The sequence below is a fragment of the Amphiprion ocellaris genome, chromosome 8 (genome assembly GCF_022539595.1).
Source record: "Amphiprion ocellaris isolate individual 3 ecotype Okinawa chromosome 8, ASM2253959v1, whole genome shotgun sequence".
Taxonomy (NCBI): domain Eukaryota; kingdom Metazoa; phylum Chordata; class Actinopteri; family Pomacentridae; genus Amphiprion; species Amphiprion ocellaris.
The window spans coordinates 11390046-11416669 of record NC_072773.1 but is presented as its reverse complement, the minus strand read 5'-3'; the positions used below and the strand labels follow the sequence as shown (position 1 = coordinate 11416669).

General features: G+C 42.7%; 1 protein-coding gene across 2 annotated transcripts; it reads right to left on the bottom strand.

The window, feature by feature from the left end:
* Nucleotides 1-26624, bottom strand: epha2b (eph receptor A2 b). Of its 2 annotated transcripts, none has more exons than XM_023264491.3 (17): nucleotides 26465-26624; nucleotides 25666-25745; nucleotides 23432-24080; nucleotides 10657-10812; nucleotides 9953-10312; nucleotides 9616-9746; nucleotides 8492-8663; nucleotides 8203-8302; nucleotides 7449-7504; nucleotides 7243-7368; nucleotides 6383-6580; nucleotides 6222-6283; nucleotides 5413-5622; nucleotides 5122-5271; nucleotides 4676-4869; nucleotides 3314-3469; nucleotides 1-1951 (listed from the first exon to the last, which is right to left on the bottom strand). In XM_023264491.3, the coding sequence occupies exons 1-17, from the start codon at nucleotides 26547-26549 to the stop codon at nucleotides 1843-1845; spliced, it is 2994 nt and encodes a 997-aa protein (XP_023120259.2). In that variant the 5' UTR covers nucleotides 26550-26624; the 3' UTR covers nucleotides 1-1842. The 2 variants fall into 2 exon arrangements, with proteins under 2 accessions (XP_023120259.2, XP_023120260.2); XM_023264492.3 differs by having other exon boundaries at nucleotides 6395-6580.

Here is a 26624-nt window from a genome sequence, read left to right as displayed (position 1 = left end):
TCAGTTTAAGACTTTATTGCTCCACAAATGCAATGAAGGCAATATCAGGTGTTATTAATTCAAGAGTAAAAAGTCATTCAAGCTTTTTTTTTATTTTATTAAAAATGAAAGAGAGCAACCTCTAATTATAAACCCAGCTAAGTGTTTCTCAGGATAAATAAATAAAAGTTAAAAATAAATAGACTATTAAATACAGTATAAAACAACAGGCAAAAAGGAAGGAATTGCAATGGAAGGAGTTTGCTCTTTGATGAAGGAACAAAATGTTTGGAAAGGCAGCAAAAGTAGGAGCTTGGAAAGTGTTGGGAACTTAGAAAAATAATCAGTTTGGCAACATGGTAAATAGTGAAATCTTACAAAATGTACAAAATGTAACTGCAACCAGTAAATCAGCAATAACAAAAAAAAATCCCTTTTCTGGTCTACCTGCTACAACAGAATCAAAGTTACATTTGAAAATACAGTCAAAATTCAAGTAAAAGAAGGTGTATATCAGTAACACAATGATTTGCAGTCATCAATTAAGAGCACTGGGGGGGGACACAGTCCATTTTACACTAGTCACCATTGGAGAGCTGCTGCATTTAAACAGACAGAAGCAAACTCTTGCTATTCTAGCACAAAGAGGCACATAAAGATGTTTTTAAATGTCTGGAATAAGTCAAGCACTTAAAGCGCTCAGCTTCATCCCATCAGCATGTCACTCAAACCAACAGAAAAATGAATATTTGTAAAGCTTTTACAAAAACTAAATGAGACATTGAAATTGCAAACCAAACTATTATTATGTATGAAATCATCAACCACAACAACTCACCATTGCATCTCTTTTTTCCCATGTATGCGCATTTTCTCTTCCCTCTTCATTGCCGGCACGCTACTAACAGCTGTACTGCATTCTAATTGAAACTTGTTTCCGTTAAACAATTTCCCACTTTGACACAGTTTCCTTTAGTTCACAATCGTGAGTATAATTGCCCTTTTTCATTTCCGAGACCAATCAAGATCACTCGATTCTTGATCCAAGTGCTACATTATAAGTTCTCATTCCCAATGTTTTTGGTAACTGCCCACAAACAAGAAAACAAAGCGAATCTGTACACAAAGAGTACCTCATATACTTTATGTTCTCTCTTATTTCAGATAAACATCACTTCTAAAATTATAGCTTAATTTCTGCACAGAGCCAGCAGGAGGCTGCTAACAACACCAGGTCCATCTGCGTTTATACACAGAAGCAGCACCGTCTCTTTAACTTTGGGCCAGCTCAAGCTCATCTCAGCCCTCCCGATGCTCCATCCTCATTGTTCTAAGAGGAAATGGAGCAAAGTGCCAATAAAGAGAGACTCTGTGGCATCAGCGCCAACCACAAACTGAGCCAAGGCTGGACTTCACTGTTCCCATATTGTCACACTTGTGCTTCCCTTATTTGTTTGCTCTTGGATGCAACAAGCTCAGGATGCAATTTTCTAAAGCTGAAGCCATTCCCAGAGGTGGATTGATTGTTGATTTTTATGAAGCAGGAATGGAAAATAGAAAAATAAATGCATGAGCAATAAACTGTATCTGCACAGAAGACATGGGTAATAAAAATACATATTTAAATATAATGAGTCTACTTGATACATCTATTGTGTTGTATTTGCTCCATTCCCTATGGATAATGTGAAGAAATCAAAAATGTACAGTAAGTCAGTCTGATTCAGTCGGCCCAAAAGGATGGCACAGTTCTCTTGGTTCTGCTGATCCAAAGCCGTCCCTGCAGTATTGCTCCAGCTCAGCTTAGAGTTCAAAGGGCTGCCCTGCTGCAGTGTCTGATTTTAATTCCCTTCGCTGCAAGGATCACACTGCAAACACGCTCAAGGTGCTGGTCTGGTCCTTTAAGCCCAAGATGCTGTAGGCAATTCTTTTCAAATGGCCAGGCAGCCTTACCCCGATGTTCTTAATATCCCTGTAAAAGAGAGACATGACAGTAAGAGGAGCTGCACATGGATTTACACTTTGGTCTTATTCCAACACTTTTCATGCACATCCTTCCTGCCTCTGCAGCTTTGAAGTAATCACTGACTCATTCAGTGTGATGAAATGCCAGCCTGGAGCTGAATCTGTTCATGCCTGACTTGATCGCCGAGCCAACTAGGTGGGGTGCGTTCCAAGTTCGTAATCCGCAAAGGTTTGATTTATCTTCGAAATTAAAGGATAATACAGGGGGGGTTGCTCTTCACAAGCACATGATGCAAACCTGAAACGCACCAGTCCAAAGTAAAAGCCTTAATTACAGCCTTAATTACTTAACGAGGATTCTCCCTGTTGACCATGAATCACATGTTTGGCAAGCAGAGGGTGGGTCGTAAATAACTCCTAGTTTTCCAAGAGTGCTACCAGATGCCCTGAGATGGAAACATGGGGCCATGAAATCACACCATGCTGTATGACAAATACTTCAAATGGTTTGTGTGTGCTTTATAGTCTGCCCATCTTCCCAAGACCAGACTAACTGACATACTTTTACCATGGGAAGGGGATGGGGTCCTTTTTTGCAGGTTGTGTGGTTAGAAAATACTCTGGCCCTCGTTATTGTCCAAAGTAACCTTATATTATGTTGCTTCACTAAAGCAGTTTTCCCAAAAGGCTGACTTTGTTTCATTAAATTGCCCTCTTTGTGCAATATATCTGGGAAGATCTAATTGCCTTAAACTAACTGAAGTTCAGAAGTATGTCCTGAGTGCACCTCTTCAATCTTTCCGAAAGTGCAGAGTTTTACATCCATCTATTTAGGTTCCTTAATCTCCTTTAATTGCTGCTGCTCCACAGCCTATTCTCTCCTCCTTCTTTTCTACTTTAATGCTGAAGAAACCACAAAAGGCCTTTGCCCTAAGCAAGCGAAACTGGTGGTTTCAGGGTCTCAAGCAAAAGTGGGAGTGGATGCAGGGAGGGAAAGAAAAAGAGAGGGGAAAGGAGAATAAGAACTGCAGTGACCACAAGCCACCACCACCAGCCTACTACAAATGAGCCCACTCCTTCTTCCCTCTGTTACATTTTCCATCTTCAACACTTCTCAACTTGTAACTGAGGTTGGAAATCATATTGTGCGCAAACTACTCTGTTGGCCGTAAAAAAGTAACTTTTTTAAGAAAGCAAATATATAAACCACTACAGGGAAGTCCATCATAGGTTTTAGGTAATATGCTGGTTTTAATTCATGACCGTGAGACCACAATTTTTTTATTTTCTTTGCCAAAAACATGCAAGCAGATAAAAAATATACTATTTTAATGTGGTCCCACCAAAACTGACATCATGTCCCACTTACTCGTTCTTCATCTGCAGGACCTGGTCCATGGTGATGATCCCAGCGCAGCTGAAGTTCTCGCTGTACTGGCTCATCTTGATGGACTCCAACCATTCAGACACTGACCTGAATGGAGAACCATCGGAGCCACTGGTGCTGGGTAGGCGGATGGATACACTGGCAAAGAAAAGCACATCCAAATGATTAATCAACAGACGTTCCTACAACAAAGGTGGATGGCTGAGGACTGTAATTACCATGTAGGAAACCAGCTGGTGATAAAAACCAGTTGGGCGAGAGCCGATTAAGATATCAACATCACAGCCTTTTGTCCTTTCTCACTGTTTCAGGCTTTAATGCTCCCTCACAAAAGAGAAAATATGCATTCAAGCAGACAGCCCCATACAAGAAAGTTGTAGTGTTCCTCCAACAGCAGTTCACATACATTTCTTTCATTAGCCTGGCAGGCAAGGTGTCAGCATATTCTATTGTTGTAAGCAGAACATTTGAAAGTTAATCCCCTTTGTGCTCACTTGACCTTAAACATCCTGCAGTTTCTTAAGACTGAAGTTAATGGGGAGCTGCTCCTCAAGCTATATTAGGCGTTTTAAAGCCTGTCCTGGTCAAGTCTGAAGCTGAGGATAAAGTCGGATGAAAAAAGTTTGAATCAAGCCCAACTACGTTTGACAAAGACCCAAGTTTCAACAACCGCCGCAAAGTCTCTCCGGTTGTTTCTTGTCTCCATCCTCAACTATCAACTATCTTAAAACAGCAACATACTTACAAAACATTAAGCAAATTATCAAAGTTAATAATGTTTTTACAAAGCTGCATCTACATTAATTTCATGGTGTGCAGCTACATAAGAACTACTGACACTGTTGTGGGTTGTCTTCTTTTCTCCTGAACTTAGTTTTTAACCTGTCAAGTCAACATTTTAGATACTCCTAAGTACATTACATCATAATTGTCTTTTTTTTTTACTTAAGCTTGACTTGAGTCAAAGTCTACAGCCTTGGCTGCTGCAAAGCAGAGTGTGGTCACCATTATAAATGAATGCTGCCTCTTCTTTTAGCTTAAGGAGCTCTTTCTGCAGTTAAGAAAAGTTTCCCTTCTAAGAAGAGACCACATGACTTTGAGTGCTTATTATCAGGGTTTTATGCTACATAAGCAGATAACATCAACCAAAAGGGAAATTAAAAGAGCCCAAAAACAGTTGGCAGAAATGAGACTAAAAAGAGCATTTATATTAGTTGTACTTCGAAGGTTTTGGTTGCAGGACTGTTTCCAAGAACTGGTTACTAATAGAGGCAGCTACTGTAGGGTCAGCACTAGACAAATATGCATTATAAGCACTTTGTCTGCTATGTAAATAAATCTTACCGTGGGTCAAAGTCTGCAATGGTCTTCAGGGAGTCTGGGCTCCGCAGCAACTTGTCCAGCAGGCTGACGATGTCTCCGAAACGTGGCCTCTTAGAGCGATCCTGGAGCCAGCACTGCAGCATCAGCTGGTAAACAGCTGATGGACAGTCCATTGGGGCTGGCAGCCTGAACGCCTCGTTGATGGCCTTCATCACCTGCAAGCAGTTCATTTGGTGACTCATTAGATCTTTGCTTGGTTGTAGGATTTTTCAAGCATGCGGTGAGTTTAAAAATATCTTCCAATCTAAACATTAAAATTATGTAGATTCTCAGTCATCTAGTTCATGGTAATTTTAGGATGTCAGCAAAAAACTATTGGCTTTTTACTGAAGCACCTAGGATAAATACTTAAAGTTAGGCTGCAAAACCTCAGATAAAAACTCCAATTTATAAACACTGAAACTTACCTCGTGGTTACTCATGTCCCAGTAAGGTCTTTCACCAAAAGCCATGACTTCCCACATGACGATGCCAAAACTCCACACGTCACTAGCTGAGGTGAACTTCCTGTATGCTATTGCCTCTGGAGCTGTCCAGCGAATGGGGATCTTACCTCCCTGTTCAAGAAACACAAAGAGGCATGAATAAACATAAAGATCCACAGTGAACACAAACACTCTGCTGAGCTTGCTCTTGATGTGACTGGGGTGGATCTGCTCCCAGTCTTAAAACTGTCAGGCTGCCTCATAGCTACTCACACTTGTGGTGTACGTCCCCTCAGGATCATCCTCCAGCACTCGGGACAGGCCGAAGTCGGACACTTTACACTCGAGGGTGTTGTTGACCAGAATGTTGCGGGCAGCCAGGTCACGGTGGACGTAGCTCATGTCAGAGAGGTACTTCATGCCTGCAGCGATGCCACGCAGCATGCCCACCAGCTGGAAGGAGGAAAACTCCCCATCATGGTCCTGACGGGGGAAAATAAGCACATCTGTTTTAGTCTTATAATCCAGCTTTTATTAAACTCTGGAAGAAACACTAGTCTCTACAACAGAGTGGTCTGATTATGTCTCATTCTAATTCTCCTAGCGGGGGGGAGAAAAACACTGTGGCTTTTTTTGTATTCTTTTAAACTAACCACAACCACATTTGATGAAGGATGCAGCTTTGGTGTCTCCTCAAAATAGTATCAGGATGAATTTTTTTGGTGAAATATAAGATCGCAAGGAGGCATGAACTGTCATTAAAATGGATAATTCACTGGCAAAAAGCAGTGCTGCCTTACTGCATCATCCAAATCCTCTGCAAAATTTGATATTTTCAGTGTGCAGGTTGTTTATTCAGAGGTGGTAGTTGTTGTTTCCCATAGTGAGAGGGATTTTGTAAACAGTGACACAAAGATAGCAGAAGGGGAGGAGAAAGCCAAAGTTAACAAAGGCTCATAGGCTACAACTGGCAATATCGACTGAAGAGACATTGACTATACTGCATTACTACACTACACAAAATCATAAAAAAAAACTGATAATTTTCAAATACAATACTCGAACAAATATGGAAGACTCACCCTGAGGTACCGATCCAGAGCTCCATTCTCCATGTATTCAGTCACGATCATTGCATGTTTAACTGCACAAAAAAAGAAAACATTAGGTGCCTTAACTGGCCCAAAACAAGTGAGAAAAAATTATAGCTGAGAAAATGTTTTTTAAAAAGTAGGAAACTCACAGTAGTCCTTACATTTGGTGACCACCCCCTCTAGACGAATGATATTCTGGTGGGAGAACTGGCCCATGATGGAGGCCTCACTCAGAAAGTCCTGCCTCTGCTTCTCTGTGTAGCCGGGCTTCAGCGTCTTGATAGCCACTGCCACCTCCTTCCTCCCTGGCACCTTCAGAATACCACGGTACACCTCACCAAACTCTCCTGCAGGAAAACAACATCAGTGGTACGACAGACATCAGATGAATGTACATTCGAGACGTCGTCTTAGTTTCTAGCTGCAGGGATTTGGCTGTGAATATAAGGAAGTCACTGTGGCTGTTTTGCCCGAGGCTCTGTCACAGAGGTGTGTTCTGGCTTGGTGTTGAGAGACAGAGCCTACTTTGGGTAACTGGTGCATGGCCTGTGATGTGGGAGTATGGGAATCAGCAATCAAATGAGGAGAATGGGAGGCACATGGTCGTGGGAACTGGGTGTAGAGAAAGGCTCCCGGTTCAAAGGGCAAATGCACTTGAATAAACGTATCACCTCTAAAAAAAAATCTAAGCAGTGCTCGGTAAGGTGTTTTGATATCCTTCCAAAACACTGTTTCTGCAACATTTTCTTTTGTGTAATTGTTCATGTCAACTTCAGCCAAAACACAGAGATCATGCGGCCAAGAATTGCCACACAACAAAACGTCTCAACTTGTTGTGTGAGAACTCAGCCAGACAGATGATAATCTCACTAAAGTAACCACTGTCAATCAGCCTGGTAAGCTGTAGAAAATGCACAAAATAAACAGCGAATTTGGGGGATTGGAAAAATCTCTCAACATCTCAGAGTTAAGCTCCACAGTAGATTGTCTCAGCAGGGATGTCACTCACCAGCTCCAATGACTTTCTGTTTGGTTATGTGGCTGGGGTGGATTTCAGTGGCAAACTTCAGGACGGCTACATTGGGGTCCTCATATGTGTGTGGATCCACATAGGTTTTCAGAGGCTTCAATTGTTCTGTCATCCACAGAAAGAAAATTATTACATGATGACAAATACAGTGAATAAAGTGAGGGCCTAAAGAGAATTTTTTCTACCTGGGCTGGAGAAGTAAGTGTCCTCTGGTCCTTGTCTGGTATGAGAGTTTCTCTTCCTGAATGCAAACATAAAAACCCCATCTGCAAATTAGCACGACACTTTGAAAGCACAAATGAACTTGTGTCTCTGTATCATTTTGCCTGCTTTAATATCAATAGCACACAGCAACCTTTGTAACCATTTTTCTAGATGTTCTAAGGCTTTCAAAAGGATCCCAACACTGGTGTAATGCATCTATTCTAAAAGAGCTGGCTCTTTGATAAAGGCTGGCGATAGACTGTGTTTGCCAAGCCGATTTAAAGACTGAAAGACAGACAAGCAGAGAGGGGGAGGTGGACAGGCAGGCTACAGTCTGCTGCAGTACAGGACCAGGTCACCTTTACAAAATGCTTGTGGCCTGGTACAGAAAGAGCCAAGCGCCTCTTATCGCCAACAATGTACCACTCTGGGCTAATTTCTTTTCAAAGGCCCAACACTCACTAGAACATAACCATTGAGCAATGACAAGGCACATTCAATGCAAATTCCTCCCTAGTGAGCGCTGGGACACAGATCCACAGAAAGAGAAAGAGAAAGTTGGCTAAAGGAAGAGAGACAGGGAGAGGTGAGCTGAGAGTGAATGCGAAGGCCGTTTGGAGGCCCCACAAAGGAAAGACAGAAGAATGACGGAGGAAGCCAGCGAAGGAGGTCGTATTCTGACTGATCAACAACACAGAAAGACAGGGAGGGCAGGAGAGTGGGCTGCCTACTGACCGTTTGCGCAGGAACAGGACCACAAACACGAGAAGCAACATGGCCGCTCCTCCAACTGCCGCACCAAAGATTACTGCTGTATTGTTGTGCGTAAGGTTGCCTGGAAAAGAGAAGCCGGCAGAGAAATCCCAATTACTAACCAAGCCTATGAAACATTTTCTGCATATTGTAGGAGCTTCAGTAGAAATCTAATGGACTTCTCTTGTTCTCCAGTTGAATTCTATTGAAGCTCCTACAATTACCATGACCTGGATGACTGAGAATCTACACAGACATTTCTCCACTGTACCATCAGACAATGTCTCAAACTGTTCCTCCATGCTGGACCCTACAGGGCTGCCATCACTGCTGAGGACCTGAACCCTGAACAGGTAGGCTGTGCCTGAGGTCAGATCACTGATCTGTACAGAGTTCTTCTCGAGTATGAGCCCAGAGTAGGTAGTCACATCCAGGTTATCATCCTAGGAGACAGAGGAAGGTAGAACAACAGAATCAGTATTACTGCTGAAGATAGAAGCCACAATACATTTTAATATTAAATTAGAGATATCAATTTATGAGGGCAAGTAGTCTTTCCTATGATATAACTGTTTCCATGTTTTTGCAAATAGAAATTTCTGGGGATACGCGTGTCTATGGGCTATTTAAAGGTCCCATTTTATGCCACAAAACACATTCACATTCTCCCAAAATATGTCTCCATTTCTCAGCTCAAAGTACTGGAACAATAATTCATTTTAACATGACTTTGTAACTCTGAGTTCCAAACAGGCTGTTTCAGAGACTGTAGCTTTAAATACAGCTGAGCTGCTGCTGTTCCCCATCAGAAAGAAGATTCTCTTTGCATTTGTGATCGTCATCACAGAGCAAACAGTTAACCGCATGGCAGCTGACCAGCTGATATAGACATGAATGTGTGTGTGAGACCAGGACTTTATACTGTTTTTTTTCTCTGAGGAATCATTTGACATGGAAATATGTCTGTATTCAAAGCTTCACAGCTGCTGTGTCTATCTCATGTGTTTGGTGAGTTTGTCAGATGACTTTGTGAATGTAAAATCAGTAGTTTAAGGACGCAGAGCAGCAGGTTGGAAATGCAACTAAAGTGACTGCTGGTTAACGTGTATTCTCAATGGGCTGCATTTCAGTCGCTGTTTCATTGTTGTTCTGTTGTCTGACAACAGAAACATGAGATTGGCAGCAGCAAGTATCTTCACATTCTCATATTTTTTACCTACAAAAGACAATGACAATGGAGTTTTACCATATAGGACCTTTAAATTATTTGTCTCATGTTAAATGACACATTGATGTAGATATCTGTAAGTAATTATAAACTTGTAAAGTTGTAAATGACACATAAGATGAACTCAGTAACTGTAAAATGTGCAGGAGAATAAACAAGAGGCACACCTTCTTCCAGTAAGTAAGTTCATAGCGGATGGGCCTGGATTGGACTCGTGGTCGGGGGTAAACATCCCAGGAAAGAGACAAGCTGAATGAGGTCCTTTCAACCAGCCGCATGGTGGTAATTTTGGGAGGCTCTGAGGACATAAGGTGGAGAACGCTTGAGAAGAAACTCAAAAAATATGAAAAATATGGCCAGACTCTAGTGATGAAATCTGACAGTTCATCTAAACTCTTGCAGAAACATGTGAACTTGCAGAGCTGTCACGACATCACAGATAGCATCTGCCATTATTGCCGCACAGATAGCATCACAATGCTGCTTCATATCAGCAGTGCTCACCTGTGTAGTGCAGAGATGTAGTCAGAGCACTGGTGGATGGCGGCCGATGAGCCCGAGGCAGTCCCTGGCTAGCGAACAGTGACACACCACTATGTGCCGCCACAGTAAAAGTGTAGTTGAGATGAGCGTCCAGCTCGCTCACTGAAACCTTAGTGTCAGTCAGACCCATGTTGGTTGGTTCATAGCGAATCTTTTCTCCACAGGGTTGGCACACAATGCCCTCGCAGCGCTGGCATTCAACACTGTAGGTGATGTCAGTTCGACCTCCAGTGTCTTCAGGTGGGCTCCAGGAGAGCAAGAGTCTCCCTGCAGAGAGTTGGGTGGTGGTGGCCACAACATCTCGTGGGGCAGAAGGAAGGCCTGATGAACACAGGTTGAGAAGGACATGGAATGTTAAATAGAAGCAACAAACAATAAAATCACATGAAGGCCAAATGTGCAAGATGTCTTTATGACAGGGCAGAAAGTTTAAACAATGATTAGAATTTTAAAGAAGGTGGTTTCTGACCATCAGAACTGCACGTTTAAACTCACACCTGCACTCTGAGGTCAGAAACCATCACAATTTAAACCACACACTGAAACAGTGCAACAATGTAAATCATCCCTGTACATCCTGAAGGAGAGTTGTTTGACTGCGGAATTTCTTGTTGTCTCAATGACAGCTAACATTCTTTATACTGTTCTTAATGCATGGTTCTTACCTGAGCAGTTTCCAGTGGGGGGGTCAGCTGGGGCCCGGTAGAAGCCATCCATGCAGGGACAAAACAAAGCCCCAGCGTCCAGCCTCTGAGTGTTGGCAGGACACGGCTCACACTTGCTAGCAGATGCTGCAGCTTTAAAGAAGCCAGGCTGACATTCTGCAAACACAAAAAGACATTTGCATGAGCAGTCGCACAAGAACAATAGTGACTTCAGGCAGCTTCCAGTATGACATAGTGCAAAGCCTGTTCCTCCAGATCACTCAGGCACTGTTTGGAAGATCAGTTATACTGTGAACTTTTCAACTTGCCTGCAACAACTGCAAGGCTGAGTGGACACTTTATTATGTCGAGGCTAAAGGTCAGATTTGGACAAGTTACAGAGGTATGGGAGGGAAACCGGTGTTGACTCTGCTCATTAAAACTCTCTGCAACTAAGACGCTGCTCAGATGAGCCCAGCCTGAAACAAAAATGCAGACTCCCTGCTTTGCCGGCACTCCTACTCTTTACTTTTTCTACCCCCGCTCCTTTCTGCTGCTGCTTTCTTACAGTGCTTCTCTCAACAAACACAACCAGCTAACCCACATTCCATGACAGTAAGTCAGTTTTCAATGCAGCAATTGAAGAGAAATAGAAGCAACAAAAATCAGCAAGGCTCCAAGAAGCAGCATCCCTTTGCACTCAACAGGTATTAAACTTTTCTTTCGAAGACACCCAGGCAGACCTTTGAAACTGTATCGCCGAGATAAGATGACATCTAATTTCACACATCCAACTCAGAATAAAGAAATGCAGGTAGAAAGTCCAGCTGTGCATAGCGGTGGTGAAATATGAACTTAATACGGTGTGAAATTTTGGAGGGAGTGCTCAATAAAAGAGAGTGAAAATGAGACGACTCCCCTTTAACTCTGCAAGAGCATTCCAGCGGCTGCTGCTCATGTCCTCACACCATCTCACATTCACTCACACACACACACGCATTCATGTATGCATTACACACATGCACCCACACATATATGTATGCACAAAATACACATACATGTATGCAAAGCAGACTTATGGACACAAGGGCAAATCTGACATCACAAGAAGGATTATGTCCACTGCCTGTCACCTGTTCATGTCCCTCTGCTAAGTCAGTTCAGCCACACACTCATACACATGCAAACACAGACATAGACACACACATACATATGTATACACACATTTCCTTCCTTCCTTCCTTCCAAGTTGTTTGCTTGGAATGTTGAGGTGTTTAGCTCATGACAGATGTCATAAAATGTTGATAATGCAAATGAGAATTAACATCTAGGCCAAACACAACACAAAGCAAAGACACAAATGAGGAAAAAGAAAGTCAGAATGGAAACAAAGAAAACTGCTGGAATGCAGACATAGACATGTGTAGCCAGAAACTGAGTTTAATGCCACTGATCAGTAGGAAGCAATGAAATATGAAGTCTTAAGCCTTGATTATGCTCTGGTGCAGACATGCAGACAGACAGCTGCTGACACCCATGAACAAGTACTTGTTGCTATACTTCTTTTCTTGTCCGTAGGAGTCTACTTAGAGGACTTTTTTGCATAAATGTGCAGCAGGTTGTATCTACATATTCTGGTTATACACACTGCTGCCGACCATGCGCATCATTGCCACTGTAGAGTAGCCAACGCTGTGATTTTGAGCTGCGTGTGGACGTGGGGAGGGGTTTGCATGGACTCTTGAAGACTTAGTGAAATTATGAAATTTACATCACATAAACCCTCACATATTTAGAGATGCAGAAAGCATTATGCAGGCCTAAGGCAAAGACACAGTTTGGAGGCCAGATTCTAATCAGAATCACAAAGCCAAGCCAAGTACAATGACAATATCAGATTCACTACTCGGATACTATACTGGTCTACGATTGCCTCCAACTGTGGTTCACGTGAATGAAGTTCATCTTGAAGCCACAAGTGACCACACGTACAGCATGGAAAGCACATGGCCAACTCTCCATTTAAGTCATATCAAGGGGATTTACACAACTGCCTTTGAGTCTCTTTCAACTCTGCTTGGCTTCCACTATTATTCTGGTTCACCGAGTTGAAAAGGTGTACATTAACTGAAGAGCATGACAAAGACAGTGGAAAGAAAAATATTCAGCATGAGAAGAATTTGCAAGTTTGTTCAATAGACTTGCATATTACTCAATCTTCCCCTCAAGACAACATCTCTCATCTGTCTTGGCCAGCTGTTCCTCCAAAAGCTACTGCTACTCATTAACGCAAATGAAACAGAGCAGCGGCGAGGCAGAAGAGAGGTGGTATGAAGGAACAGAAGGTTTAAAAAAGAAAGAGAGGAATACTGTATCCTGCTGAGGACTGAAGAAAAGAGGCGGGGAAGAAAAGAGATAGGCCAGGGCAAACTCTTGCATTGAGACGGAGGAACAGCTGCTGCCTCAAACCCTGATTCATACCCCTACCTCTCCTCCTCGTAATCCCCAAATTCCTTCCTCCCCTCCTTTCTCTCCTCCCAGTCATCACTAAAAAGGCTCCCAGCTAACCCATTAACATTGCTATTCACCACTGACCAGCAGGCAAGGAGAATGCCATGCCATTCAAGCACTGAAAGAAAAAACATACACACACACAAGCATTGCAGATGGGAATAGTCAAAATGCCACATGGCAACTGAATAGAGGAGGACTAGCCTCTTTTTGGCGCTACAGTGCTGACTGCATTGCATCGTGGTCAGGCCTGTGGAGATGATGGCCTTACACTGTGAGTTGCCTCTATAATCAAGATGCATTCCAGTGCACACCACCCAACAGGAGGCCTGCAGCAGAGTGCCTTTAGTGCAGCTCCAGTTTCAGCCCAGTTCTCCTCTATAAAGGTGAATGAGTTTGTGCATCTTGAACATATGAGTCAGAGGGACAGCAAATGTCACTGGATGACCCTCTACCGAGGCATTTAACAAGAGGATTCCTCGACAAAAGAGAAAAGTCCACCAAAGGGAAACTTCCTGCTTCCATGGAAAAGGTGGAGGGGGGGGGTTGGATTGTTGCTGGACACAACAGGAAGCAGGAAGTGTGAGGCTGACGCAGCCTTCCTTCCTAAAGCAGCCAATCAAAGAATGGAAGCAGAGCGGAGCGAGACGAACAGGAGAACCAGCGCAGAGGCGACCACAGTCTTGAGACAGAATAATAACCCAAAAGGAAGCCAAAATGTGTTGATCCAACATGAACACAAACACTAAACCCATGGGTGGGGGTTGGTGGGTCCTGAGATGAATGATCTCATAAACAAATGTCTCTCAGCCTCTATGAGCCAAAACATTCAACAAAGTTAGATTGGCCATTTTCCCCTCCCTCTTGCTACAAAGCAGAGAACTGTTTGTCATTTGAGAGGTCCTGAGGCCCTGAGTGGTTCTGTGTTTGTTTATTCAGAGTCAGTGCAGGGGCCTGTTAATTTCTGGGAGCCCAAGTGGCTCCTGAGTGGGAGCCTCCAAAGGGCCCTATAGTTTGTCGGCAGAAGTTAAGATGGATGAGATGGTGACAGTGATGAATGATGGTTGGAGAGATGGAAGAATGGGTAACATGGTGGCTTGACAACAGAAACTGCCCCTAGGACTGGAGGGAGTAAATGGTGGGGCCCCCCTGCCCACCAGTCGAGTCCAGTGCTCGGCTTTAAAAAGGCAGAAAGGTCACGTCTGCCTCAGGGTAGTTAAACTGTACATGGCCTACAGCGAGCCAGTGGCCAAGTAAAACAAACAAATGCTCGCAGTGAAGAGGAGGAAGAAGGAGAAAGGTTAAATTCAGAAATATGGCAAGTGAACAGAAAAACATCTTGGAAAAATAAAACCAACCATGAAATAAATACAAAGTGTAGATCTTTATCAGCTTCCTAAATATATCTGGAGGGAAGCAAGTCTTTGCTTTGTCTGCACCCTCATTTATTACACTCCCCAACCCCCTCTTTTCATGCCCGAGTTGGTCAGACCTGTAATTGCAATATGTCATGTCAGTTTGTTTGTATGCCGGGTGACAACATGTCATTAGCATTTTGGGGAACTGGGGTTGTGGGGGAACAATGGGGTCTCTGATGGGGGAGGTGAGCTGGTAACCTGAGCCAGGGGTCACTGAGGTAGAGAGGAGGGGAGTTCAGGGGGAGCCGAGGGCAGTAAAGGTGTAGGGGCTGATGGAAGTGTGTGCATGTGCGTGGGAGGGCATTAGTCAAAAGGATTAGCTGACCAATGGAGCAGCTGTAAGGGCATTACATCTGTTTTACAATTGCACTCAGGCTTTCATCTGGGGTTGTTAACAAACACAATAAATTCCCTGATCCCCTTTCTCCTCTCACTCCCTCTGTCCACTCACTGACAGGAGGAGGAAGCGAATTGGATTCAAGGAGACACAAAACATGCTCAAGAAGCTCTAAAGTAACACAGATGCTTCAAAGAAACCAATCCTGGCAGACATGATCAGCCACGTACGGCTTCCAAGAGGTCACAGTTGAACAACAGTCATGGTCATTTTGACATGTCTGTTGTCAGAGCCAGACATCCAGGTGATAAATACAACACCAATTTAAGAGACCACAGCAAGCCAACAGGTTACACACTAGATGCTGACGGCCGTCTGCTTCCTGGCTCAGGCTAGTGGCCAGAATGGGACCAAATGCACCAATAAACAAAATGACTTATCGGGCAGGACAACAAAATAGAAAGCAGCTCAGCAAGGCCGCTCAGCGCTGACCGACAATGGAAAGCCCTGAGCCAACGGGTCGGGGAGTCACCAAGGGATTAGGTGACCTCCGGTTTCCGCTGTGGGCTCGTCCTGTTAGCAGTGAGGGCTGGGTGGGAGCTGTGTTGTGCTGGGGGGGGGATGACTGACTGATACGGGGGAAGGAAAGTGCTGACCTCACACGCCAGCGGTACAATACAATGCGCCTCACATTGCGCTGGACATCCCCATCACAGCACACACACACACACACAGCCTGCAGGCTCAGGAATGTCACCAAGAGGAAATCTGGCCCAACTTCCCCACCGCAACCAACATACCACCACAAAGCTAACAACTGCTGAGGTACAGTTATTCGACTAATTGCATTTTTGAACTAAATTAGAAGACAGCAAACAAATTTGTTGAAAAAAAAGACATTTTGTTCAGAATTTGAAGCGGCCAACACGTGATGAAATCTGCACTAATCATTTTCTTATTTACAACAGATTAAATGACTATGTTTGTTTTGATGTTTTATAACCACACACAAAAAACCCTCAGCTGTACAGACTGTTACAGCCTCTTTTCACTCATTGTTTTGCTTTACCAGGCTGCATGCTCCACTTTAAACACAATCATCAGCAGATAGTTTCCCAAATTTGAACACCTTGAGAGAGCAAGATATTTTTATGAAGGCCTAAAAACAGCAACGGGACTGAGTGTATTTTCATCAGCTAACCAGAAACAAAACCACATATCAATGCACTATTGTGTTGGCTGAATGTGTAAATGAACTAACACGACTGTTTACAATCTAGCTGGCCATAACAGCTTTATAAGGCAAGAATATGTGAGGTGCTGCGATTAACCATCTGAACCTCCAACTGTTTCTGGGTGTTTTTGACTTCTGTCATATTTTATTTACTATGTTCACTGCAATATAAAGGCCTGCACCTCTGCACCTCTGCACCACAGCACAATCATGGCTTCAATTAGAGAGAATTCAAAGATGTCTCTGACAAAGATATTGTGCCATAGATCATACAAAATTTCCAAAACTAATAAGAGAGTTGAATTTCATTGACTGGTAATTTTCAAATAAACAAAAAATAAAAATCCAGAATTAACATTAATAACATTTTCCGAGTGCCTGCAGGTGTCACCATTCCTGGGGAGAATAGTGGTTCTACATACTGTATATATTTTAGTCCTAATATTTTCTCCTATCTGCTCTGTATAAAAAGCTGCAGTTTAGCCCAGTTCAGCTTAAAAGCTACTGAGTTTTTTCTCACTTGACTCTTGGTTGCATCTAAGTCACTGCTGGCTTTATGATTGTAGCGAGGAACAGATTTTTTTTGTTTTTTTACAGATTCTGGTTTCTGAAAACATTTCAAGTTTGGTGGGTTTTTACATGAAACCCATTTAATAGAAGTTCTTTTATTCCAGGAGAGTTGAAAATCCAACAACACTTTCTGTTTTTACAATTTCTGACTCATAAATTTTGCAATTTTAGCAAGTCCTTTTAAAAACAGCACGTCTTTCAGACCTGCCAGCAGGTCCTGGAGTTCAGAGGCTTAAACAGACAAAAGTAGAATCAATCAGTGCAGCTTTAAATTAATTTTGTACTCAGAGCAAAAAATGTCTGGCTGCGTGCTGTCATCACAGTTTTTCTTCTGCTGTTCTTGCTATATGCTGAGTGCATGTCAACATGTTGGTTTTCACTGTAAGGGGTTCAGCAAAAACAGAACACGACACACTGCACCATAAAGAAACATGTCTGATATAATAGTTGATACAAAGTGGGCTCTGTGCATTCTGACAAGGCTCACACTGTTCACACTTGTTAGGCCACAATAGAACAATTTCCAGTTATCGGGGCTGATCAGATCTCCTCACTGCTACATTTTCATTTGTATCTTGTTTGCAGTACTTGCCAGCATACTGTTCACTACAAATATGGCCCAACAAGACAGTACATGACACCACTTGAAAGTGCCGTCAGAGTCTCCCCATTATCTAACCAACTCCCTCAAGTTCAGCCCGCTAAGCAGACATTACCTTGGCTTGAGATCTGAGAAATCCACAAATTCAAAGTAATCAGTGTGGCATTCAAGAGCCGAAGAAGAAAAAGAGAGGTTCTATCCAGCCTGTTCATCTAAATGAGCAGCACTGTCTGATGAACTTAAAGTGCTTTTTTTGTTTGCTTTTTTCTGGAACTGGTTACAGGGAGCAGAAGTCAAGGAAATTTGGCAGAGTTGGAAATTTCCATGTGAGGATTATCCTGCAGGAGTGAGATGATTCCATTAAGTGAAATCCACCTTAATCCACCCAAACGAAATCCCTTCGGGGATGAAGGAGTGGTGACACGTTCACATCTCTTTGTACGCTCACCACCAGATAACATCAAGTGCACAAGACCTTGGTCTTAAAAGGTTCAAGGTGATTATGATGATCCAGTTGGCTCCAGGTACAAGCAGATTTAAAAACTGACTGTTGGTCAGGAAACACTTGATTTGTGGCATTTTGGAAGGTGAATTTAAAAGGGAACAGTCAGCAGCGGAAATCCTAACTTCCATGATAAGGTTCATCAACAAAAAACAAGTCTGACAGGTTTACATTTTACCTCCACTAAATGTTTATGCTTTAACCACTATGAGAACAGTGTTGATTATTTTTGTCTCCTTTTTCACTGAAAACTCTCTGATTGGCATTGTTCTAATTTACCCACTATTTATCTTTACGAGTCAGTCGTTGAGAAATGTATTTATCGTCGAGTACGGCAAGAACTGTACACAGTCTAAATAGTCCCATCAGGGGCGTGTGAAACGGGATGTTTAAACTCTATCGGTGTCATATTCATAGCCTGCACTCCAGCCAAAAATAACAGTCGCCCTGTGATTTCATGGACAACATGAACACAACGCGCGAAGGAAAAACTTTTGTTTGTCTGTCAGTTTGTTGTTCTTGGGACAGCTTACGCAACAGTGTGCATCTCTGGAGTAAACTGCATATAGTACTGCACAATCTGTTGAGATAAAAAGACTTTAAAATAAATACAAGATGAGAAACGGAAAATTGAGGCTAAAATAGACACGCTTCTGAGACAGCGAGGATGTAGGGAGTTAGGTAGAGGACGGCAAAAGAGATTTCACAAAGGCTAAAAAGCAAGCAGAACCAGTAGTTACTTCACTTAAAAAGCCCAAACACACCCAAGTCAATTACTACCCATACAAATCATTCACCACAGCATGCAGTCACACTACATCTTAGTCACCAACTGTTTGTTACATCAGCTGAGGATGAGCTTGGAGACACAGGGGGAAGGAAGGAGGGGGAGAGAGAAAATAGCTTACTGGAACCTCTTTGGCGAGAGGTATAATAACTTTACTGGAACTCAGTGGACAGTTGTTCCACCGAGATTCTGTTTTGTCCAAGACACTGAAATTGTCCTCAGCGGCGCAAATATTCCACATTGTGTCTCCCTTTTTATAAAGAGCTCTGTGTTGCCCATAGCGTGGGATTAAGCCCTATTTGTCGAGGCTTTAGGGCGGCTGACGAGGTGTGGACTGGGACAGTTAAACACAAACTCAAGCAGCAGCCAGGGCAGCCAAAGATCCTTTGAGAGGTGACACATGGTATTCATTGAGCCAAGTGGGATTTTGGGTAAGGAAGGTAGCAAAGGGAAAGCTGTGTCAGTGACAACATTGAGTCATTAGTGGAAATGCCAGCCAGATACTGCCGAGAAGTTAAGATTTTTTTCTGGAAAGAAAACATTTGGTAGTAAATCATCCTGATCTAAAGCAGATGGCAAATGGAAATAAAATGTTTACTGTTCAGATTAAGGTTTTTTAAAAATGTATAACTGCCCATTGGTGTTGCAAAGAAAGAAGAATAAACACAATTAAAATGTCAAAACAAAACTAATTCACTGGACTAAAAAAATAGTAAAATTACAAAGTCTTATGAGCACCGTGACTGCATATACACTACAAGTCAAAAGTCTGGAAGCAAGGCCAATACGGCCAAACATTCGGATGCAAATGCAAATTTCTGTTCTCAATGCCTTTCTTAAAAACCAGTATGAATTCTATGGATTTTGGGATGTATTTACTGCATGATCAGACTTTGCTTTCATTGATATGCACTGTTCCTCCATTTACCTTTAGGTATATATTGAAGTTACCAGACAATTTAAGAATAAATCTTAACAAAAGAAAAGAAGGGCTTAGTTTTAGGGTTGACAAGATTTACAAGACTCACACCTTCAGTGCAAAAGTAAAAAAGAAATCATAGTTTGCATTATTCACTCCAGCTCTTTGGCTTTTGAGGGTTTGCATACAAAAATTCTAATAAATCTGTATCTCTATAACTACCACAGAAATGGCTAGAAACAAACAGCTGAGTAAAGAAACAAGTGTACAGATTTGTATATTGAGGAAAGAAGGATACACTGAAAATGAAATTGCAAAACACCTAATGGTGTCCAGTAAAGGAGTTCACTACACACTGAAGAGACTAGAAGAAACTTGAAGTTATGATGATCGAAAAAGGTCTGGAAGAAAGAGGGTTGCTACAAAAGCAGAGGATAAACATATCACTGTCACCAGTAAGAGCGATCAGCGGAAAACAGCACCACAAATGAGGGAGGAAATCAGCAACAAGACAAGGTCAAAACCTATATCTCTGACAACTGTGAAAAGACGTTTGAGAAAGGCTGGTCTGAAGGGTCGTGTTTGTGAAAAAAAAAACACTATTTTGTCCAAAGAACAAGAAAAAGAGATGCGAGTGGGCAAAAGCACATAAAAACTGGACCTATGATGCCTGGAAACAAGTTCTCTGGACCAACGGAAGCTATAGTTTGAACTTTTTGGTTCAAATCGCAGAGTCCATGTCCGCAGACAGACTGGAGAACGTCCTTAAGCACCATGCATAACACCCACAATAAAGCATGGAGGTGGTAGTGCTGTTTCTGATCCACTGTATGATTGATGTTGCATTTTGAGAGCCAACATTATTCTCCTTTAATCTTTCACAAACAACAAAAACCCATTTTGTGCCTTGCTGCTACTGATGATGTATGTATGCATGATTTACAACCAGTTAATTCATAAACTGCTCTGAACACTCTGGAAGGTCTCCACAGCACAGACGGTGATGTTTTCTATCTGTGGAGTTTATTTGTCCAATTCTGTAGTTAGTATGATGGCCACCAAGAGAAAACGCCACACACCACATACAGAAACCTCAACAGAGACTTGAAGGAAAAAAGATCCTATAGAAATAGTCTGACAGACGAGTGATCTCTAAGCCAGAAATACCACCGTGGTGAGAGCTGATGAAGAGACGGAGACAAAAACCAGATGAAGTCACAGATTTCTACTTTAAGAGGTCCCAAAGGGTCGAGGAGTCATAAAACTGAGTGAACACATCGCTGAACATGGAAACTTCCAACCTAAGTAAGAAAAAAGCACCACAATTGAAGTGTTGTGGTTTCTCCCCGAACAGCACTCCATACAGGAAAGACACGGGGAGAATGATTAACTGTGTGTCTGCAGGATATTCCACTTTAAGCCCTCCGAACCATTCATCTCAGCCCTGCACTGCAACCCTGTGATTCATTTCCACCTTCATCTGCAACTGCCCTCATACGTCTCCAGCCTTTCATTTGACTTCATCCTGGTAGTTTTTGGGGGTTTTCTTTGTTTAGTGGTTTTTATGTGAGGGCTTGCCCTGGAGCTGCTCTCCCCCCCTGGGAATTCCACAGGTCTGGAGTAATGTTGGGAGGCTCCTCCTCAGCAAACTGATCAGGAATGTACCAACCAAGGGGGAGAGAAGGTGGAGGTGGAGGTGGAGGTGGGCTCCGCCAGCCTCGCGAGGAAACACAGCTCTTCATTGTTCTCCTACCTTTGCATTCCGCTCCTCACCTCTGTCTGTTTTATATTCACACCCCTCCTCTAAACACAACCTCTCGCTCTTGTATGACTTTTCTCTCATTCCTTCCTGCCTCCTCCCAAATCATCTTACCTGGCACTTTACTGCAGTTATGAATGATGTACTGACAGAAAACTTCACCACTCTGATCAGTCTGTCGCCATTGAGAGGGAGCCCAAGTGTGACATTAAATGAATTAAAAGTAGGCTGCATGCAAATTTACAACTCTAGCCCAAGCTGTGCGTTTTAGAGTTGATCAGCTGATACCTGTGTATGTTCCACACCAGGCCTGTGTTTGGCTATGACAAAGAGATCCAGAAATAGCAGCAAAGGAGGAATAGCACTCGGGGCTGATTAGAGTCTTAAGGTGTTTTGTCATGGAACAGACCTCAACAGGCCCTTGCATGCCAGCCTGTGTTGCATGTTCACATACAAGACTGCAGTCACACACCCCAAAGTTGAAGCTCAGAAAATTAGTGAAAACAGAGGGAGAAGGAGGAAGAGATGGATGCAGAGGCAGACGGGGGAACATGAGGAGGGCCTCTGCCTTCTGTGATGCTTAATATGAACAAAGTCAGTGCGGCTCAGAAGCTTCCTCCTGCCTCCTCCTTTTCCTCCCATCAGCCTTAAAGATGCTAATCCATCACAGTGCAGTAGCCTCGCGGTTTCTTTGATCACTTTCAGTGACTCCGACAGCCCATCCCACAACAATAAAAGCCTTCTTTGCAGGACTTAAACATAACTACCCCATAGCTACAAAGCCTAGGTTATGGTTGGATCACGTAGCACAGTGATACCAAGATAAGAGAGCAGATGATAATGAGAAAGCAGGAAATCACCTGATACAACACGCGGTGAGTTGTGAACTATAACAAGGTGTGTGAAAGGTGAAGCCATTGAGCAAGACATTCATAAAGAGCATTTTCACAGTTGCTTATGGCTGGGACCAAAATAAAACATTATAAAGGAGATTTGTACACATGTTGTCCTTCCAAATGAGCATAAAAGAAGAGGGGAGAAAATGAAAAATGAGCATGTTCACTTTGGTTTTAAAAATCCCATGTACAATCTGAATGTCAGCTCTGAGCATTTTTAGAAATCTTTCCTAATTGCTAAACTTAAGCCTTGTTGACACAAACAGTGGAGCAATTTATGGAACTAGCAAACTGTGTCTGTACAAACCTTTGCATAGAACTGTATATATTGAAGTCATACCTGAAACTCATCAGCACATTTCCTAATTTTTATAGGTATCGGTTCAAGGTCAGTGATGATGCCAGGACATGCCCAAGAGAGGGCCTAAGCATTCCTTTCATTGCAGTTGAGCCACGTTAGCCAAGGGGAGAATTCCACTGAGCAATGATAATAACACCTATGATAAATACCCACAGTCTGCCATACAGGCATGTCTTACAAACTACTGGCAATTAAAATAAAAGCAAATAATCCCTTTAAAACTCTGACCCCGAGGAACCGCCTGTGGGTTTAAAAGGCATGTTGTCTGTTTAAAAATCATCCAAAACCCACAATTTATCAGCCAGAGACTATAAAAACAGGAACAATCATCAGATCTTCAAATCATTTGCTCTAACCAGATTCTATAAAAATGAATTCATTTTTTTAAAACTTGTGCTTGAAGCTATAAGGGACTCAGCTGTGACCTACAGTCACAAAAGCTTGGGGACTTTTCAGCTGAACTGCAGCCGTATTTACACAGAGCAGAGAGATAACAGGAATAGAAACCAATTTAAAATGTCAGTAGTAAAATACTAATTGTATGTGGAGCCACATTTTTCCAGTATTGGTAACATTTGTGGGCACTTACAAAAATATTGTACATGTTGATTTCACTTTTTTCACTTTTTCACATTTTTTTTTTTTTGCATAATCAAAAATCTAAGAAATTAAACTATAATCTTTTGGTCTTTTTTGTGATACATGTAATTATAGCGGAGTCAACTGCCCAAAAGACACTTTTAAGCTTTCTCTACTTCTAGGCATGGCTGTGCTGTTTCCATGGAGGTGCATGCCTTTGCAGTGAAAAATGAGCACACAGAGTAAACATGTGACAGGACGCCTCATGGGACTTGGTAGAAACATCTTTACAATAACCAAAGACTTAGCAGCATGCCTTTACCTTGACAACCGTCTTCAACTTCTTCATAGCCAGGTTTGCACTGACACTGTCCAACTGGTACCACCCACTCCCCGTCCACAGTGCAGTAGATGCGAGGCAACTCCTCACTGACGGCGTTGTCCACGCATACCCCGGTCACTTGCATAAGCCCTCCGTACTCGCCTCCAGCCACGGTCTCGGGGAACACTGCAAGGCTCTTCACTGTGGCCGGGCAAGTTTTATAATAGACCCTGACAGAGAGAAGAGCAACGCAGGCTCCAATGTCTTGGAAGGCCAAGTAGAAACCTTTTCGAGACAGGTTCTCCACCACTCGTGTCTCTTGGTTGATGCGCAGCTCATTTTTGCTGGTGATCTCATCAGGAGCTATGGTTGCCACCTTTCTAAACTGGCCCTTGCGGAAGGTGGTGCCCACATCTGCATCTGACTCAGACGTGAAGAGGTTGAAGGTTTCCTTGCAGGTTAATGAGGCTCCGTCAAATGAGTTGCAGTCACGTACAATAAACTGAAGCTCCACAAAAACCCGGGAGGCAGACGGACGCCGCTGGATGAAGGTGGTGCGCAGCCAGTTGTCCTGCTCACGTTCTCCAACATTGCAGACAGAGTAGGTATAAAACTGAGAGCCATTCAGAGTCCTCTGGACGACCTCCCACTGAAAACAAAAAAACACACCAAGGTTAGTGGTTCAATTACGGACAGCCAGGGGAGCTCCTACCATGCTTTGCTGAACCAAAACTATTTTAAGACAGCAAAGTAGAAGGGGCGCCACAGCACTTCACATGAAAGCTCAGTCACTGTAAGATGGACCTGAAAACAACAACTACAAGGGATCCCATACTTCTACACATTGTTTATTACTCCCTCTCAATATTCTAACTATGCTTTACAGCAGTAACACTCTTGTGGTACATAGAGAATTACACTTTAGAAGCCTTTGCAGCACAATAAGACAGTAAACCTCAAGGCCTTTTGCTGGGAGAGCATTTCTGACATTGCAAAAATACCAAATTATTTCCAAGTCAGTCTTCCAAATTCTCTTGCTGCTACTGGCATCATCCCCAAATAGCTTTGCTGCTTACACACTAAATTCTGCCACAAATATTTTTTCAAAAAGTGACAGTAAGTTTTAACATGAGCTTGGCTGACGAGGAACAACTGGTCCCCACGGGGGCAGAGGCTGCGGTTTGCTCCCTGCATGTAGCCACTGTGCTATTAATTAAAGGAATGTGCTTTGTTGGCCCAGTGTGTGGCTCTGCTTATTAACTTGGTGTACAATAGCAGAACCAACACCTCTATTAAACAGCTGGGGAACACTTTTTATGAGGGGCCTTAAAATCTTAAAATATTAATTATCATGATGGTAGTTACACGAAAATGAGCGCACCGTGAAAAATGTTTCCAACAAACCTCAAAAAATACAGCAACACCTGAAGCTTGTTAGTGAAAAAAGTGAAATTTAAGTGTCGAAGGCATTATTTAAGCAGTGAAACCTCTTTGAGAATGTTGGGTGAGCCGCTGTGAAGCAAGCCTTCACATGCCTTTGAGTCATCAGCACATGAAATGAGGCTATTTACAGTGAATTTGCATGAGCCTCACTGGTCAATTACTTTGAAACCACAATACGGAGGAAAGCACACATGTCTCTGCTGTACTGGCAAAGAGATAACCACAGCATTTGGGTGTAATAATGTATTCTCTAGATGCATCACTAAATGTAGACATTTTCCTCTGATTTAAGGAAAAGGTAGCTCTGGATGATTGGCTCCATCTACAGCCCCTCCTCTCTAAAAAGAGGTACCACATGCTGCAAACTTTAAAAGTTAATTGCTCTCTAACATACAATTCTGCAGCTGAGGCCTTGAAACCACAAGTAACCACAAGTATTCCCAGTTCAGAGCTAGCAGCTACTCTGTCTGCCTAAGCTTTGGTGTAGCCCAGACATGCTCTGCAGGCGACTCCTTACAGGATCCCACGACTCCTTCTCATATCCATACATCCATACGCAGGCAACCATTAGGCTCAAACTGCCAGATTTTATAGCAACCTGACATGTATGTGCACTCACAAGGCCCACTCAAACTCTAACCACACCACAAGTCAAGTGGTCAAATATTTTACACCGGAGGTTCTCAGTTGAGCTGGGCCCTTTCTGCACATTTTCTTCTAGCTGACATGTCCTAAGGCAAATTCCAAGTAGGAAACGTGGGAGCTGGAGGAGCAACCCGAGCAGTACTCACCCCAGGCTTGTCTCCCTGGTCTAGGGGCCATGTCAGCCAGCCCAATTCACCTCCTGTTGCCCTCATGTCCAGAAGCACCTCTGTGGAGACATGGGAACAATGTCAGTAAATGAGGATTCACCTCTAATGTCACCAGAAAAAAATGATTTTGATTGTGGGAAATAATCTGACTTTTACATCTTAAAAAAATAGTACTGATATCTAGGAATGGAATGACATTTACAAATGAGACTGAGCTTCAATTTGCTATTAAATCCAGTTTAATGAAGCTTTTTTTATTGTTTAACCAAAAGTTCAAAATTGTACTAGTTTAATTTATTTGCCACACGTAATCAAACTTTGATTTACTTTCGGACCAGCATGTTAAAATAATGGGTGTAAAATGAACAGTGCCTATAGAATAAAAACAGCTAAAACAGAGCAAAGTAAAGACCACAAATGTCCACAAATGGCATCAAGGAGTATCACTCAACAGATTTTATCCAGAATTCACCTGCTGGTGTTGGAAACTTTAGAAGAGCGCACATGCAGCCTGTACTCTCAATGCAACTCATTAACATTCAAATAACAATAAATACATTAAATCTCAAAAGAGACATTTTTCTCATTAAAGCCTTTTCACAAAATAAACAGTTTCAGACAGTACATGACTGTTACAAACGTAAGAAAGAGTTTGTGTCCTGGTTTTAAAGTTTCTTCAAGGAGGTTCCCCGCATGGCACGCGTACTTCTCTTCAGTAAAACCCAAGTAGATTTCAAACAGTGTTTGATGGAAATATTTGTGAAAAAAATACACTCACCTTCTTTCGTTTGTAATGTGATGAAAATGCCGTTGATAAGTACATATGAAAATAATACATGTCTGACTCCACCGAAGAACTCCATTTGGACAACTTTTCCTTGCTCTCCGCTGCTGGCTGTGGCTGGAACTCTGAGGTGCGCTGCGCTCTGCAACTCATT

Excerpts from the sequence above, each read along its gene's own strand:
- epha2b (XM_023264491.3), bottom strand. The coding sequence starts at position 26,549 with ATGGAGTTCTTCGGTGGAGTCAGACATGTATTATTTTCATATGTACTT. Across the intron at positions 3,470-4,675 it reads ATTGCAGACTTTGACCCACG|TGTATCCATCCGCCTACCCA; the intron begins GTAAGATTTATT and ends TTTCTTTGCCAG. Across the intron at positions 1,952-3,313 it reads GTCCTGCAGATGAAGAACGA|GGATATTAAGAACATCGGGG; the intron begins GTAAGTGGGACA and ends TCTCTTTTACAG.